The 16,374-nt window shown below is 64.3% G+C and overlaps 5 protein-coding genes across 8 annotated transcripts in view; 3 read left to right on the forward strand and 2 right to left on the reverse strand.

Moving 5' to 3' along the window:
• ELL (elongation factor for RNA polymerase II) overlaps positions 1-2,871 on the reverse strand; it is a 55,993-nt gene extending 53,122 nt beyond the window's left edge. For both annotated transcript variants that reach the window (XR_012626568.1, XM_074851782.1), the window contains exon 1: positions 2,705-2,871. Coding sequence is in view for 1 of the 2 variants with exons in the window: in XM_074851782.1 (XP_074707883.1) it covers positions 2,705-2,839 (135 nt within the window). In the remaining variant the exon portion in view is untranslated. The remainder of the gene's footprint in view (positions 1-2,704) is intronic.
• A 655-nt stretch (positions 2,872-3,526) lies between these two features.
• On the reverse strand, positions 3,527-9,848 carry FKBP8 (FKBP prolyl isomerase 8). Of its 2 annotated transcripts, XM_074851809.1 has the most exons (9): positions 9,711-9,848; positions 8,980-9,273; positions 8,638-8,807; positions 8,370-8,458; positions 7,854-8,071; positions 7,607-7,779; positions 7,426-7,503; positions 4,987-5,124; positions 3,527-4,444 (listed from the first exon to the last, which is right to left on the reverse strand). In XM_074851809.1, exons 2-9 carry the CDS (start codon positions 9,257-9,259, stop codon positions 4,358-4,360), a joined length of 1,233 nt encoding a protein of 410 aa, XP_074707910.1. In that variant the 5' UTR covers positions 9,260-9,273; positions 9,711-9,848; the 3' UTR covers positions 3,527-4,357. The 2 variants fall into 2 exon arrangements, with proteins under 2 accessions (XP_074707910.1, XP_074707911.1); XM_074851810.1 differs by lacking the exon at positions 9,711-9,848 and having other exon boundaries at positions 8,980-9,465.
• A 61-nt stretch (positions 9,849-9,909) lies between these two features.
• Positions 9,910-12,066, forward strand: KXD1 (KxDL motif containing 1). 2 transcript variants are annotated; one of them, XM_074851853.1, is made up of 5 exons: positions 9,910-10,034; positions 10,370-10,470; positions 10,566-10,718; positions 11,201-11,247; positions 11,618-12,066. In XM_074851853.1, exons 2-5 carry the CDS (start codon positions 10,376-10,378, stop codon positions 11,851-11,853), a joined length of 531 nt encoding a protein of 176 aa, XP_074707954.1. In that variant the 5' UTR covers positions 9,910-10,034; positions 10,370-10,375; the 3' UTR covers positions 11,854-12,066. The 2 variants fall into 2 exon arrangements, with proteins under 2 accessions (XP_074707954.1, XP_074707955.1); XM_074851854.1 differs by having other exon boundaries at positions 9,953-10,114.
• Positions 12,067-12,643: 577 nt separating this feature from the next.
• UBA52 (ubiquitin A-52 residue ribosomal protein fusion product 1) lies at positions 12,644-13,731 on the forward strand. Its single transcript, XM_074851861.1, has 5 exons — positions 12,644-12,717; positions 12,938-13,057; positions 13,141-13,227; positions 13,357-13,459; positions 13,562-13,731. Exons 2-5 carry the CDS (start codon positions 12,955-12,957, stop codon positions 13,653-13,655), a joined length of 387 nt encoding a protein of 128 aa, XP_074707962.1. The 5' UTR covers positions 12,644-12,717; positions 12,938-12,954; the 3' UTR covers positions 13,656-13,731.
• Positions 13,732-13,878: 147 nt separating this feature from the next.
• REX1BD (required for excision 1-B domain containing) lies at positions 13,879-16,331 on the forward strand. The gene is made up of 5 exons (XM_074851855.1): positions 13,879-13,926; positions 14,521-14,603; positions 15,081-15,285; positions 15,392-15,480; positions 15,767-16,331. The coding sequence occupies exons 1-5, from the start codon at positions 13,924-13,926 to the stop codon at positions 15,837-15,839; spliced, it is 453 nt and encodes a 150-aa protein (XP_074707956.1). The 5' UTR covers positions 13,879-13,923; the 3' UTR covers positions 15,840-16,331.
• The last annotated feature ends 43 nt before the right edge of the window (positions 16,332-16,374 follow it).

Genomic DNA, 16,374 nt, shown 5'->3' on the forward strand with positions numbered 1-16,374 from the left:
CATCTTAAAGTCTCCCCTCTGAAGCTGGTGGGTTTTTTAAGACTCTTATTTCTTTCAGGTGAGCGTACCCCTCTGCCACTGGAGAATGAAATACGTTTATAGCCTGCAAGGAGCCGGCAGCCCTGGGATCTGGATCTCTTCAGCAGCAGCCCCACGTTCTCAGAACATGATGGAGGAACAGCTTGCTGAAACACAGAGTTGGGCATCAATATGCGCACCCACGACCGTTTTCTTCACCAGGACACAGACAATTTAGCAGAGACCCAAGCGGGAGACACTCAAGACGACAAATATCTGTTTCTCCACAGTCCCGCTGCCTGATCCACACATGGTGCAGCTCCACACCAAGAACACAACTGCTCTGGCACAAGGGACACTAAAAACAAATGGCAGCTCGCCCGGCTGGGTGATCATTTTTGGATTATGTAATCCCAATACATTATTATTAGACCAAGAACAAACTCAAGCAAGCAACTGAAGACATTACCCTGCCTGTTCTGGCAAAGAGACAGAGACTTGTCGCAGAAATCGCACCGACGTGCTACCCCGGTGCATAAAACAGGTCAGACTGCACACATGTTGGACTTCAGGTAACACAAACAGCAGTATTGGATTCCAGGCCATTATACATATTACACAACACTGTCGTCAGTTATACCACATTTAAAACCAAACCGAGCAGAAGAAGCCTGAGCAAATTTTTTCCATTTACCTACTGCAGACCAAAATTAAATCAGAGCCTAGACTGGACAAACACACGCTCCGAAGGTGTGTTATAAAGTCGTTTCTTGGCATCGCCATAGCCGAGCGTTTCAGAGGAAGCAGAGACGTTCAACAAGCTGGAGAAACTGTTTATAGAACAAATGCAGAATGAGCATATGTGTTTAATAGCCCACTAATTGTTGCGTTATTCACTATACAAACAAGTGAGCTCTTCTGCCCTTATCCTTTCCTGCCCATTTAATCACCAGTAGCCTTTGACTATTTCTCTTTTGGGTGGCGGAGAAGGAAGCAAAGTTCATTAGTGGCCATTGGCCACCAAACAATCTAGAGACCAGACTTCATTTAGAAAATAAACACCACTATTCATGTGTGACACGGACTCAGAATAGCTTCCCAAAATATTTAACACAGCTGCCTGTAGTCTTCCTACTCTCCCTCCCCCAAAAGAAAAACCTTTCCTAATATATAGGAAAGCATTTCTTTGGATTTTTTTTTTCTTTTTTAGAGGAAAAAAGCTAATAACTCAAGGTATCCAAGGCACTTATTGCTACTGTCTTCTCATAATGCTGATAAACACTCATTAACATATAAGTTGATAAACCCTGGTACAGTAATTACCTTCGTCCTCATACAGAAATTGCCCAATTCAGTGATGTGATGTAACCAACACCCTAAATTAAAAATAGTGTTGTGACAACATATGGTTTATCCTACAGAAGCTGGCAGGCAGGACGCTCCTAATGACAAACGGGTTAGGTTCCCAGCTTCCCCCAGCTCCCTGGCAAGGTGAGGAGACAGATACGCTCTTCGCAGGATCACAGGCAGAAAGAAAAAAAATAAAATGACAATAAAAAGGACAGCTTTTAATCCTTCTCCGGTCCATCCCAACGACAGATGCCAAGTATTGCCATTATTCTTTATTTACATGACTAATAAGCTCTCTGGATGCATTTCAAGGAAATATCTCGGAAAAGACAATCTGGAAATTTCAAAATACAGCCCCAGCCTAAAGCCACCCCCCCGCCCCCCTCCGGGGAGCGGAGCACCGGGCTGGGGCGGGGGGGGGGACGGACACACACACAACCGGGTTCGCTGGGGAGGGTGGCAGGGAGGAAGGGACACCTCCCCCCCCCCAAATCCGGGATGCCAGCACCGGGGGTGGACCCACCCCACCCCCCCCATGACACGTCCCCGGGGTGAGACCGGCCCCCCCCGGCCCTGGAAACCCACGTCACATTCACGAGGTGGGGGGGGGGGGGCCGCACCCTCTCCCATGCTCACCGGGCTGGGGGGGGGGGTACCGACGCCCCTCACCTCCCCCAGCCACTTACCGGGGACCGACGGCGGCTTCCAGTCACCTACCGGGAGGGACACCGAGAGCCCCCCCCCTTCCCCGGCATTTACCGGGAGGTGGCTGTCGGGTCCCCCATTGAGGGGGGGTACCACATTAGGGTCCCCCCAACAGTTACCGGGGGGGATACACCGACACCTCCCGATCCCCCTCAGGCACTTACCGGAGGATCATGACCCCTCCCCGGTCACCCACCGGGGGGGTCCACAAGGGCCCCTCAAGCACCAACAGGGCGGGGGACGGGACACCGGAGTGTCCCCGGGGCGTTACCAGGGGGACACAGAGAGCCCCCCCCCCCACCGTTTCCCCGGTGACTCACACCGAAGGGGGGGGCTGGGGACCCCCCACATCTCCTCAGGCTCTCACCGGGGAGGGCCTCCCACCGAGCCCCCCCCCCCCCCAATTTCCCTGGTCATCCGCCGGGGTCCGCCCCCCACCACACACCCCACAGCGGCCGGACCGAGCCCCCCGCCGCCACGAGGAGACCCTCCCCCCCCTCTCTCCCCTCACCCAACAACGACGCCGGTGCCAACCCCACCGGTGCCGCCCGCGGGGCTCCGGCCAGGGCCTCGTGGCGACCGTTCGCCCGCCGCGGGGCCGTGCCCACCGCCCTTCGCCCGCCGCCCCTACCTTACAGGCCTGGTAGCTCTCGAAAGCGCGCAGGGCGCTCTCCGTGAGCTTGACGTGGAAGACGGAGACGCGGGTGCCGCGGCCGAGGCGGCCGCAGGACAGCCCGTACCCGCGCTCCGGCTGCAGCGCCGCCATCTTGGGACCGTCTCCCCCTCCGCGCCTGGGCCGCCGGGGCCTCCCGCCCGCCGCCACGCCCCCTTATGTATTATTCATGAGACGCCCAACCGCCTCTCCGCCGGCCCCGCCCACCGCGCGGCGCCTGTTGCTGGGGCGAGGCGGTGGGCAACGCGCGCTCCCATTGGCTAGGCCCCGCCGGCCGTCGCGCTGGATTGGATGACAGGGGAAAGAAGGCGGGGATATGCAAATGAGAGCCGCGGGGCATGCTGGGGAAGGTGGTTTGGTGCAGCCCTCCAGCGCTGGAGGAGCCCGGGGGAGGGGGCGGCGGACGGGCATCCCCCGGCCATAACCCCCCCGGGCACGGCCTGGGGGACGCGGGCCTCCCCCCCGGGTAGGGCCCGTAGGCCTCAGGTTCCCTTCTCAGCCCTGGCAGGGCCGGGGGGCGCACCATGGCGCGGTTCCGTGCTCACCGGGCCTCCCCCAGCCGAGCGTCCCTCGCCTTGGAGGTTGTTCCCTCCTGCCACCGCTACGGCAGAGCTGGGGGGGGCGGGGGGTGTGTGTGTCTGTAAAATTCCCCCCAAATTAAACAGCCGCTCCCGGCCTCTGCTGCAGCCACGGATGTGATGTGAGAGGGGGGGTGGACACAGCTGAGAGGAGCATCCCTGCTCGCCCCGGCTCTCGCCGGCAATGAAGAGGCCCGGGTGTGAAGGAATTGTCCTTTATTTGGGAAGTTCACAGTCGGTTTAGGGCAGGAGGACAGTGCTACACCCACCCCCCCCCCCCCGCCATGATCTGAGCTGGGACTGGGGCAACGGCTGACCCCAAGCTGGAGAGAGCTGCAGGGCAAAGGGGGACCCCGAGAGCTTGGACCTACAAGAGAGCCTGGAGAGGAGGTCTCCAGCACAACCCTCCCACCGCGGGTTTCTTTGGCTTTCTTTGGACATTGCACACTCTGGGGAAGCACCGAGGAGGGGAGCGGGTGCCCGCGGGAGGGCTGAGCCGCCGGCAGCCCCCCAGGACACAGGGGAATCTCGCTGGACGTGCCCCATAGTACATCTGCACCACTTCCCTTCCCGCGGCCGGGTCCAGCCGTAGAAACCGCTGTGCCCGTCCCTACCCACGCGGCTTCCTTCCTTCCACGGGCCTCCCCCTGCCCATCCCACCGTGTCGGCAGGACCACGATGCCTGCTGGGGGTCACCGGGCTGGGGACAGCGACGGCGTACCAGTGTGCAGGAGCTCCCGCTCCCCCCCGACGTGCTCGGGGCTGGGGGCTGAGCCCCTGATTGCCGGGAGGGTGCTCGGGGGTCTCTGCTCTGCCTGCGGCTCCGTCCCCACAGCTGCGCCCCATCTGCGCCGGGAGGGACATGGGGGGATGGCGGGAGGGGGATCCGGCACCTCCAGCGGAGAAAGCATCTGTGTTTCTGCAACTGTGAGTCCGTGGGGAGGGGTCGGCGGAGCCCCAGGGAAGCCCCTTGGCAGGAGAGAGGCACATCCCGGCGCAGGTCCTGTGCCGCGGGGCCGCCCCGTCACCATCCTTAGTTCCTCGCCGCGATGACCACGGACAAGGCCACGCCGCCGAGCGCAATGGCTGTTGCCCCGAAGAGCCACTTCCAAGGGATGGACTGAGAAGGAGAGAGCGGCGAGGTGATGGGATGCATGGGGTGTGCCGCGAGCCGTGTGGCCCTGCCTGCGCTGGCACGGGGCCGCGGGGCAGCGCCGAGCTCCCAACGCTCATCCGAGATAACGCAGCCCAAAAAGGCAAGTGCTGCATCGGCTCTGGCCCGCACGTCCGCGGGGACAGCGTGTGCCGCCGGCAGCCCAGCTGACCGCGCTTTCCACTGGCGCAGCCAGCGGGCTCCCGAGTGCAGCAGCTGGGAGCAAAGTCCGGACCCTCCAGCTGGCATCGCCGGGATCCGGCGGACAGAGCCAGGAGCGCAGCCGCAGCTCTTGGCGTTTTCCCGGCAAAGCTGCCGGAGCGTGAGCCCCCAGCTCCCACCCGTGGGTCACGTCAGCATCCCCCCTGCCTGGGAGCACGATTGTGTTGACCCCCAGGGGCCTGGGGGACACTAACACACCCCCTGTGCCCAGCCCAGTGCTCCCCACCCCTTGGGGTGACCCCCACCCGCTCTGCCACCCCCCGCAGAAGGTCAGCACCAGCCCTTACCCAGGGCAGTTTGTCTTTGCATTTCCCCGGCGTGCCAGCGGCGCTGGGATTCCCGAGCATCTTCCTGTACATCTCCGTCTCCACGTTCTTCTGGTCCGCGTGCTTCTTCACCAGCTTGGAGAGCTCAGCGTGGATGGTCTGGGGAGGAGAGAGCGGCGCTGCGGTTATCAGCCCTGCACCATCCCTGCGGTGCAGGGGAGGGGACGGGGACCGCAGTGCCACCGACACCACATCTGATCACCCCAGGGCCCTGCAAGAGCTTCGTGGAACAGCTCAGAAGCAGCTGGGGGGGGCTGATGGGCTGATCCTGCCCTCCTCCCCTGCACTGAGGGGCTGCACCAGGCCGGCATCGGACACCCAGGCTGGGTGCCCCACAGGTCTGGGTGCCCCCCTGTCCTTTTTGGCCACTCACACTGTTCCCAGCCTGGCAGCAGGGAGCAGAGCCCAGGGCTGATGCCAGACATTGGGAAAAGGATTTTATCCTTTAACCGAGAAGGAAAAGTGTCTGCCTTGGGGACAGACATGCCCGAGCTCTCCCACTTTTCTGTCTGGAAGCAGGCTGGGAAAGCGGGCTTAAACTCAGCCCAGTCTAAAGCAGGATTGCAGCAAGACCCGGCAGCGTGTCGGTACCTGCCCAGCTGTGCCAAGCGGCAGCGATGGCTGGGGCTGAGCGACCGCCGCAGGAGAAAGCTCTGCATCCCGCACGGAGCTCACGGGCTCCCAAAAAAGCAGCACGAAGCACCGTCGAGCCGAGCACGGTACCACCAGCCATTCCCTGAGCTGGTGGTGGCAGGAAGGACGACACGGTGGCCACAGTGGCGCAGCCGCCCGGTGCGGTGGCCATGCTGTGCCCTCTGCTGGGGACGCCACGCTCCAGGTGGCTCCGACACCTCCCCGAAACACTGGCACTGGTGACCCACACTGGCACCAGTGACCCACACCAGCGACCCACACCAGCTCCAGTGACCCACACCAGCACCAGAGACCCACGCCAGCTCGCCCAGAGACCAGCCAGGGCTTCACCAGACCACACCACGCTCAGCACTGCTTCCTTGAACGTGAGACTTGGGGTGTCTGGAGGGTGCAGAGCACCTGCAGGCACCCCCGAGGGCTGGCACATTGGTGTAGGACAAACGTTGGCATTTCCCCTGCTCCCCGAAGGTGCGTTTCCAAGGGGTCAGGAGAAGGGAGCCCAGCAGCTCATGGTCTGTAACAGCTGAAAGGTGCCGACAGTCCCAGAGAACCAGGTTTCCTCATCTGAGGCAGGTGGAGCCGAGCATTTCTCGAGTCTGTTTTCACCACCGGCAGCCGTAGCCCGTGACTCACCGACGCGTGTTTAACGCTGCCGTCTGGAGCGGCACGGCCACTTCCCCGGGAGTCCCAGCCGTCAGCCGGAGAGGCCAGTAATTTGCTGTACTTGTGGTTTCACTGGTAACGTCACTGCCGGGCATTTTGATTTTTCACCCCTCTCCAATTAAAAGCTTCGTGTGAATGGGCTGGCGAGCAGCAGCCCCGCCAACAGTGACGTGGGGGAGATGCGCAGGGGGAAGGTGCTCCCGGTGCCACCTGAGTCGCTTGTGCTCTGCCCACCCGAACCTCGCTGGGAAGCAAAGGGTTTGAGATCCTGCTCACCCTTCCCTGGGGGTGATCTCAAACCACGAACTCTGTGGGTGCTGCGGGACCACCGAGCACCCGCTTTCACAGCGCCCCATCCTACCCAGGACCTTCAGGCACCAGATCGTGACACAAATCACAATGGTCTGGTGAAGCTTCCAGAAAAGAAGCAAATAAAACAACAGACCCAGTCGAGGACTAAAGCTCAACTGTAGAACCAAACCCCCTGCCTCAACCTCAGCTCGCTCCTGCTGCAGCCATTTCCTCGTACTGGCTTTTAATTTCTCCCGAGGCTCTGGTCCTGCAGCTGATCATTAACTGACAGGAAATTCCTGACCCAGAGCTCGCCCTGGCCAGGGCGCTGGACCGAGGTCTGGGCTGCTCCCGCCGCCCAGTGAATCACGCTCCGAGCAGCTGAGCGAGTCGCTGGGACTCAGCTCTGCTCCACTTCCCGTAGCCACGGCACGAGCCGCTGGAGCTACCCGGGGAAGCCGGAGTGGCCAGGACTGTACACACAGGGATGGGCTGGCAGGGAGTCCTGTCACCGCCAGGACCAAAGGGCAAAGAGAGAGTCTCGCAACGTGTAGATAAGGGACCCGCCAGCCCAGCCACACTCAGGTGTTGCACCACGGGGTGCATCACCCCACAGCTGCCCAGGCCCTGGGGGCTGTTTCCAGCCTCCCTTCACAGAGGAAGCTGGGAACAGCTACGGGTGGCTTCATCCTTCCACGGGGAACACCGAGGTGTGCAGGGACACAGAAAGAGGAGAGCGTCCTGCAGACACTCAGCTCGGCAGGATCGCCGGTGGCACGCACAGCAGCCTACCTTGTTTGAAGGCTCCAGCTTCAACGCTGCCTTTAAGATGGGGATGGCCTCTCTGTATTCGCCCTGCTGAGCCAGGACCTGGAAGGCGAGATACGGTTTGAGCAGGACAGCTGAGGTCTGTCCCTCGGTCCTGCCTTCCATGGAGAAGGGACGGCAGCGCCTGCCACACGCCCGGCCTCACCTTGCCCTTTCGGAAGAGAGCCTTGATGTTCCCCGGCTGGTGCTCCAGGACGAGGTTACAGGACTTCAGGGCCGCCTCGTAATGGTCCAATTTAAGCTGAGAGGCTGCCAGGTTGTTGAGACATTTCACCTTCACGTCCAGCAGCTCAGTCTCCTCATCCGGACTGAAGTCAACTGCAAAGACCCCAAAGCCAAGTTACAGCAGGAAGGGAGCCCCGGCAGCCCTCACCCGGGGCGGCAGCAGGTACCTTTTGAGCTGGAGCTGATGATTTTGAGGGCAATGTCGTAGGAATTGATGGCCAGCACGTAATCTGCCTGCTGGTAGAAGAAGTTGCCACGCTCCCGCTTGCGGTTGGCCAGCTCTATCTTCTCCTTCCCGCTGAGCAGCTCCAGGTCCGGCGCGTCCCGAGCTGCCAGCAGCTCCACCTCCAGCGTGAGAGCTGCGTTGGGTGGGACGTCGGGGCTCCTGCGCAGAGAAGGGCACAAAGCTGTGGCACCGCTGCCACCTCTGCCAGTCCCACCAGCCACTGGGCCATGTAGATTTAGCACCACAGCCCAGAAATCAGAGCCACGGAAGCTCCCTAGGACAGGGCACGATGCAGATCATTCCCAAGACAGGACACGCTGCTGTTCCCTGCATGTAGCAAGCAAGCTGGGTCTCCTTGTCTGTGGAAGCTGTGGCTTGCTGGCTGGGCTGTCACCGGGAGAGCAGGGGACAGCTTTCACAGCCCCATTTGGGGCCATCCTGAGCCCTCCCCGCTCACCTGCCCTGAGCGCCGTAGCAGTACTTTGCATCTGACACGATCAAAGCCGTCTCCCCCATTTCCAGGAGCTGCACACACAGGTCCAGAGCCTACAGGGAACAACACCGCAGGGAGGGAGCATGAGCAAGGGCAGAGGGGTCGCTTCCAACCTGCAAACAGGGACGTCACTGTCCCCAAACCATCCCCACGCCCCCCAAGGCAAGGTCCTGCTCCGCAGGGCAAAAATAAGGCAGCGATAAAGCTGGGCAAGCTTTCTCCCAGCCCTGACCTGCAAGACGTCGCAGTCCCCCAGCGTGAAGGTGAGGGCAGGGTTCTCCTCCACCACGCTGCCATCCTCCAGCGTGGCCTTCAGGCGGATGGTCACGTCCTGGCCCTTGCGGGGACGCGTGTCCACCCCCTGGCCCGGCACCAGCGTCTTTTTCTTGAGCAAGCCACTCCCTGGGCAAGGAGAAGCCAGAGGCACGTCAGCCCACAGCAGGGAGGGAAAACCTTGGCTCCCACCGCCCTGCTCCGACTCCCGGCCAGCCTTCACGGCGCGGGGAGTGCTGGCTGAGCCACGGGGAGGCCCTGAGGCCCCCCAAGCCCAGCGCCCTCCTGCCCGGGCTCTCACCCAAAACATCGAGCCACTCCTGGGGGTCCTCAGCCGCTTCCCCCCCGCCCTGCTCCGGGGCCTGGGTGTCCTCCCGCGGCGGGGCCGGCGGCCTGCCCACGTCCTCCAGCGGCGGCAGCTCGCTCAGGTCCTCTTCTTCCTCCTCCTCCTCCTCCTCTTCCAAGACCTCGAAATCCTCCGCCGTGTCTAGCTGAGTAGCGTCGGCCGTAGGCGACAGCTCGGTGCCGGTGCCTGCCCGGCCCGGGGAGCTGCTCCTCGGTTCCTCCCCGCTGGAGGCCATCGCGGCGGAGCAACCTGGAGCGGGGAGAGAGAAACGGGGGTCGGGCCTGCGCTTACCGGGGACGGGACGGGGACGCGACCGGCGGCCCAGACAGTGCCGGGAGCCAGGCCCAGGGCCCTCGGGGCGGGGGGGGATGCGCGGCTCGGGCAGGGGAGACCCCGCCGGCCCCGGGGAAGGATCGGGCCCACGCGGGGCTGGGGGGGGGGGGGGGGGGGGGGGGCGGGGGGGAGACGCGGCCCCGACCCGGTGCCGGTACCGGGATGGGCCGCCCCGCGCGCGCCCCCCCGCCGCCACGTGCCTTCCCCCCGCCCGCGCGGCCCCACGTCACCGTCCCCGTCACGCGCCGGGACTCCCCTTAGCAACGGCCGCCGCGCGCCCCCCGCCGCTCCCGCCGGGTCCGCGAACCAGCGGCCGCAGGCCCCGCCCCCCAACGCTCCTATTGGTCCGGTACCGCCCACCGCGCTGACGCTATTGGGTGGTGAGAACGCTCGTCAGCGAAGCGCCCGACGGGGCTCGTTCGCCGCCTTAAAGGGGCCGCCGCGGGGCCATGGCGCGGGGGCCCGTGTGCTGGGATACCCCGTGATACCGGGGACGTTGTCCCGGCCCCTCCCTCCGCCAGCCGCCACTACTTCCGGCTCGGTGCCGTGACGCACGGGCGCGCTGACGCCACGGTGTCGCGCTCAACGTGACCCGGCACCCGGAAGCGAGGTGCGGCTGCCGGTGCCGCCCCCGGTGTCGCTCCCGTCATGTGAAGCGGCGGGACGGGCTCCCCCAGGTGTGCGGGCGCTGCCGGCGGGAAGCCCCGGGGCCACCGGGAGAGGCCTAGGCCCGCGTCCCTCCCCCCGAGGGAGCTCGGTACCGGGAGGGTGCTACCGGGGCCGGGAGCCGGGGGGCGGGCAGGGGGATCTCGTTACCGGCGTTGGGTGCGTGTGGGGCTGCCCCGGGACCGGGCACGGCGGCGGGGAGGGAGTGTAGCTCCGGTACCGGTGGCATAGCAGGGCGGAGGGGACCCCATTACCGGGGATGGGGTGGGGGGGGTCTCCGTTACCGGTCCTGGGGGCGCGGGAGGCTCCCGCCCCCCCGGCTGAGCCGGCCCCCGCGGTCCCGCAGGCCGCGATGGAGCCCACGGCCTCGCAGGTTTTCTGCGGGCGGGTGCTGGGCATGGTCAACGCCGAGGACGTCAACGCCATCATCCTGGCTCAGAAAAACATGTGAGTCCCGGGGGAACCGACCTGCAGGGACCCCGGTACCGACACCGGGAACCTCCCGGGATCTTTGCTGAACTCCTCCCGCTTCCCCTGCTCAGGTTGGATCGATTTGAGAAGACCAACGAGATGCTCCTCAACTTCAACAACCTCTCCAGCGTCCGCATGCAGCAGATGAACGAGCGTTTCCTCCACCACACCAAGACGCTGGTGGAAATGAAGAAGGATCTGGACAGCATCTTCCGGAGGATCCGGTGGGCAACGGGAACGGGGACGTCACTGCCGGCGGGGAGCGCAGGGTGGTTCCTTGAGGTCTAGGTGGGCTGCGGGGGTGTTAAAGCAGGACACAAGTGGGTGATCTCGGAAGGAAAAACAGTCAGAGAGGGGAAAATACGCGGCCAAGCGACGCGTGGAGGCAGCGGGAGAGGAGCCGCGGAGGGCGGAGCTTTAGGATTCCTCAGTTTTGCTCCAGCGGGGTGGTCTGTGCTCCCCAGGGCGGCAGGAGGGACGAAACGTTTCGGTTACAAAACGTGGGACTCGGAGGAAACGCCTGATGTTCTGAGAGCGGGTGACGGGAGCGCTCGGGGGGCCGGGGAGGGAGCCCCTCGCCTCGGGGAACCCCCTGGGATGGGTTTCTGTTGTCCGTGAACACCGGTGAGCAGAGGGAGCCGACCGGCCAGCTCGGCTCTGGATCTGTCAGCTTCCCCGTGGGCTTAGCTCGTTCTCTCCCCCCCAGGACGCTGAAAGGGAAGCTGGCGAAGCAGTACCCGGAGGCTTTCAGCAGTGAGTGATTCCTCCCAGCGCGCGGCTCTTCCGTGGGTTTTCTTCCCATGCGAAAAATCCCTTTTCCTAAGAACGCGCGAGGCGGCTCTCGGGAGCCAGGAGAAGCCAACGAGACGCCCAGGCGCTGCGCTAAAAGCCTGGAGAGCTGCTTGATTATATTAAACGCGGTTGAAAGAAGTTACAGATGGCTGCTAATTCACGTGGCATCGTTTGGTTTTTTTTTTTATTGATTACCGCTGCAAGCAGACAAAATTTAGTTAGAAATCAGCAAATTGTTCTGCTGGGGTGTCTCGTACCTCGCGTCGCAGCGGCAGCGCCTCGTCTTGTGTGGCTGCAGCAGCAAAACTAACGTTTGCATCTTCCCTTCCAGACATCCACGAATCTCCCATCCTAGAAGATGATGATGACTTTGACCCTGTCCCAAAAAGCACGACAACCACCATCGCTACCTCTGAGCAGAGCACGGAGTCCTGCGACACCAGCCCTGACATCATCTCTCCCACCACGAGTCAGGATTTTGAGGATTTATCCCAAGGCCAGTACGATTTACCGGCTGTGAACGGACAGACTCTCACAGATGAAGACACGACCAACGACCTGGACTAGGTGTGCGGGTCCTGCGCCGCCACTGCCCGCCCCTGGAGAACTTTCTATCCTGTATTTATATTTGTGTGTTTCTTTTTTCGGGAAGAGGGAAGCAAAAGCTGGGAGAAGCGATGGCCGCGTGAAGAAGGGCGCCTTTCTGCCTCTAAACTGCCACCGTAGTGTAAACCCCGCGACTCACTTCGGGGGAAATAAGTAAAATGTGGGTTTGAAATGCCTCTTGTCCTTTCTCATTTGTGCGAGCAGGAGAGCGGCAAAACCCCACCTGTGACGGAGACTTTGGTGCAGAAGAGCCGGTTTGGGGCACGGGTGTTTTTTCTTAAGAAATGTTGTCTTTGAGGCTCACGGGGGTGCCCATCAACGCTCCGGCTTTCCTGCGGGTCCGTCCGTGCTGCTAACGGACAGGTGCTGGCTGTCCCTGCGGCCGCCGTGTTTCCCTCCTGGGGGAAGAGCCGGAGCCGGGTTTCCTTTTGGCTCCCGCCTGCCCCGTATCGCCCCTCAGCCCCTCACAGGGCCGCGCAGGCCCGTTCCCATCGGCTCCTCACGGTGTCCCGGGGAGCGGTCTGGGCTCCTCGGGCCTGCAGGGGGCTGAGGGGAGAGTGTGGGGCTGGCGGGAGGCCGCGGGGCCTGTCCCGGGTCCGTGAGGCCTGTCCCGGGGCCGCGGGGCCTGTCCCGGGTCCGTGAGGCCTGTCCCGGGGCCGCGGGGCCTGTCCCGGGGCGCGGAGGCGGGCGGGGGCCGTTCGCGCCTGCGCCCTGCGGCCCCGCGGCGGAAGGGGGGGGGGGGGGGGGGGGGATCGCGGCCGGTCGTGACGCGCCGCGGGCGGGTTCCGGTTCCGGTCGCCCCTTTTCTCAGCAACGAGGCGGCGGGTGCGCGCGGGGCGGCTGCGCCCCAGGGCCCGGGACTCCGGGGGGGGGTGTCGGGGGCGGGAACGGGGGGGGGGTGGGGGGGTCGGGGCATCGCGTCCTGGCTGGGGGCGGGCGTGGCGGCGGCGAGGCTTTGGGGGGTGGCGGGAGGGGACACCCCCCCCCTCCCCGGGGTCTCCTCTCTGGGCCCCGCCGGGGGTGACGCGGCCGCCGCTCTCCGCAGGCGCGATCGGTGCCACGATGCAGATCTTCGTGAAGACGTTGACGGGCAAAACCATCACCTTGGAGGTGGAGCCCAACGACACGATCGAGAACGTCAAGGCCAAGATCCAGGATAAGGAAGGTACCGGGGGGGGCGGGCGGGCAGCGGCGGGGCCGCCCCTGCCGCCGCCGCCCCCCGTCACCGCGCTGGTTCCTCTCCCGCAGGGATCCCCCCCGACCAGCAGCGCCTGATTTTCGCGGGGAAGCAGCTGGAGGATGGCCGCACCCTCGCAGACTACAACATCCAGAAAGGTACCGCGGCGGTGGGCCGCACCCCGGGCTTTATTTATTTTATTTTTTTTTTCTTTTTCGGGGGGTGGAGGGTCCCAGCTGCTCCCCAGCAGCCCCTGCGCTCCCCGTGACGCTTTTCTCTTGTTTCAGAGTCCACCCTGCACCTGGTGCTGCGCCTGCGGGGGGGCATCATCGAGCCTTCCCTCCGCCAGCTCGCCCAGAAATACAACTGCGACAAAATGATCTGCCGCAAGTACGTCCCCCCCTGTGTCCCCCCCCCCACCGTGGGGACTCTGTTCCCACTCTTTTCCCCGCGGGAACGGGCTTTGGGTGACACTTTTCCCCCCTTTCCCAGGTGCTACGCCCGCCTGCACCCCCGCGCCGTCAACTGCCGCAAGAAAAAGTGTGGGCACACCAACAACCTGCGCCCCAAGAAGAAGGTCAAGTAGAGCGGGCAGCGGCGGCCCTGCCTGCGCCCTGCCTGCGCCCTGCCAATAAAGCATCGCAGCGCTCAAGCTGCTCCTATTTTGTGTTGAGTTTTTTTGCCTAAACGGACGTGGTTTTTAATAAAAGGGGGACGCGGGAGCGGGGCGGGGGGAACCGGGGTGGCGATACCGGGCGGTACCTGCAGGTGGCGGCGGAACAGCGCTGCGCGGCCGCGCTCCGCCTCCGCGCCCCGCCGGGCCTGCGCGCTCCGACCGGGGCCGGGGCCGCGCCATGGTGAGCGGCGGCACCGGGGCGGGGAGGGGTCCCCGGGGGCGGGGGACAGAGTCGGTCCGGTTCGGGTACCGGCAGCGGGGCGGGCCGTGAAAGCGTGGCGGGGGCGGGGGGGGGCGGTGTCCGTCTGCGTTGTGTTTACATGGCGGGGGGGGGAAATCCGGTGCGGGGCAGGGTGGGGGGGTTCCGATACCGGTCCGGTTTGTGCACGCGTGGTCGGGGGGGGGTCCCCGTCCCCGTCTGTAACGTGTCGGGGGGAGGCCCGGTACCCGTCCGGTCAGTGCACGCGTGGCTGGCGGGGGGGCCCGGTGCCGGTCTGATTGTGTGCACATGGACGGGGGGGGGGGGTCCCGGTGCCCGTTGGTTCACGCGTGGCCGGGGGGGTCCCGGTGCCGGACTGAGCTCAACACCGCGGCCGGGCTCAGCCTGGGTTCCCCCACAACCAGCACTTGGCGGGGTGGGGGGGGGGCGTCGAGGCCCCGGGCCCGTTAACGGGAGCAGAGCCGCCCCGTGAGGCGGTGGGCACCAGCCCGGTGGCACCCTTGTCCCACGCCACCGTCGTGCCACGCCGCCGCCACCGTCCCCTTCTCCCGGCAGACGGGCGAGGCCGTGAAGGCGTTGCTGCGGCGGCTGTGGGCGCTGCAGGGCGAGCGGGCCGAGGCGTACCGGCTCTTCGAGGAGTGAGTACCGGGAACCGATGGGGACGGGACCCGCCGGGGCGGGCAGGGGGGTCCCCAGCAAGGAACCGAATCCCCCATCCTGATTTTTTTGCATCCTGATGGGAAGAGGCTGGCGGGGCGGAGCAGCGGCTGTCGGGGTGGCTGATGAGCTCCAGCTGGCAGAGGGACCCCCGCACCGGACACCTGTATCCTATTTTAGCATCCGACAGGAGATGATGGACTTCCCAGGCTTGCGAGCGAAAAGGAAAAAAAAAAAAAACCCAACACCCCCCACCCTAAAAAAAAGCTGCCAAGCCCGTCCTGTGTGAGGGGTGAAGCTGCCTGGTCGTGGGGACTGAGCGCTGCCAAATCTGCGCAGGAAAACCCTCCCGGTGCTGCAACGGGAGCTCAGCACCGGGATGGGACCACGGGGTGTTTCCGTCCCGGTGCCCCCCCGGTGTGGTGACGGCGGCTTCTCCCCCCACAACCTGTCCCCAGGGGCCACCGGGCGTACCTGAGCAGCGCACCCCACTATGACTTCCCCCGTTACCGGCAGCTGGTGCACGAGATCACGGTGGCCTTCAGCGGCATCTCCCGGGAGGTGCTGTGCATCGCCGGGCGGCTGCGGGACGAGCTCGCCCGCCCCGACCTGGCCCAGCACCTCGCCCGCCTCCAGGAGCGGGAGCAGGAGAAGCTGCAGCTGGTGAGTGCCAGGCTTGGGGGTTGAAGGTGGGGGGGCCCACACTGCTCCAGGGCAGAGCTGGGGCTGCTTTTGGGGTGTCCCAGCTCCCGCCGTGTCCCCGCTGCAGACGGCGCAGCTCCAGCTGGCCCGGCAGCAGGCGCAGGACCAGCCCGACGTGGACGTCCATCAGCAGGAGGTGCGGGAGCTCAAGCACAAGTAGGTGGTGGCCCCAGTGCCGTCTCCCCCCATTTTATGGCACCCACCCCCCCAGAATAGGAATCCCTTCCCCACATTTCCCCTCTCTCCAGCCCAGGGGGGCCCAGATGGTGCCTTCAAAAGCGCTCTCGGCCGCAGCCCCGGGGAGGGTTTGGCGATGGCGCGCGGCCGCGGTCCCCTCGGCCTCCCCGGGCTGAGTGTTTCATAAACAGCGCGGGGAAGGCGAGGCGGCCCAGATAATACGCTCCATATGGGCTTTATTTATAGTTTCCATCCGCTCTCCTAGGCTAATTAAAACCATTGAGGCAATCAGCGAAATTCTCCAGGACCTCAAGTACGATTCGGAAGAAGTCGAGTGATGGGTGTCCCCGTGGGAACAGCTGGAGGGGCCGGCCGGTGGAATAGGGGCCCTGCTTGCCCCCCCTGGCCCCCACCCGCTCCCCGTGCGGCCCCCTGGGTACCTCCACCAACCCAGCAAGGTGGGCATCTTCCCCCCAACCCCTTTTCTTGAGCACAGGCTGGAAGGGGTGGAGAACCCCCCTCATGGGAGAAAGGGGGGAACTCCTAAATCCTAAGCATCCCTCAGCAGAGGGGTCCAGCGTGGGGCTGGTTCCTCTGCTGGCCGTGCCGGGGCTTTGCCCAAGGCAAACCACAACCCCCAGTGCCAAGGGGCCACCTTGCTTTGACCCCTCTTGAGACGGGCACTGCCTTTGCTGCTGGCTGGAGCCCCACAAGCACCAGCCCCCCCAGAAACCACCTCTTGGAGATGAGCTGTGCCCCCAGCCCCATGACAGCTCCGGTGTCCCACAAGTGCCCTTTCTATGGTCACCCAAAATAAACCTGTCCCCGGAGAGCTAGTGTGAGGTGAGTGATGTAAACGGCTCGTGTCACCCC

The sequence above is a fragment of the Strix uralensis genome, chromosome 27 (assembly GCF_047716275.1).
Source record: "Strix uralensis isolate ZFMK-TIS-50842 chromosome 27, bStrUra1, whole genome shotgun sequence".
NCBI classification, from domain to species: domain Eukaryota; kingdom Metazoa; phylum Chordata; class Aves; order Strigiformes; family Strigidae; genus Strix; species Strix uralensis.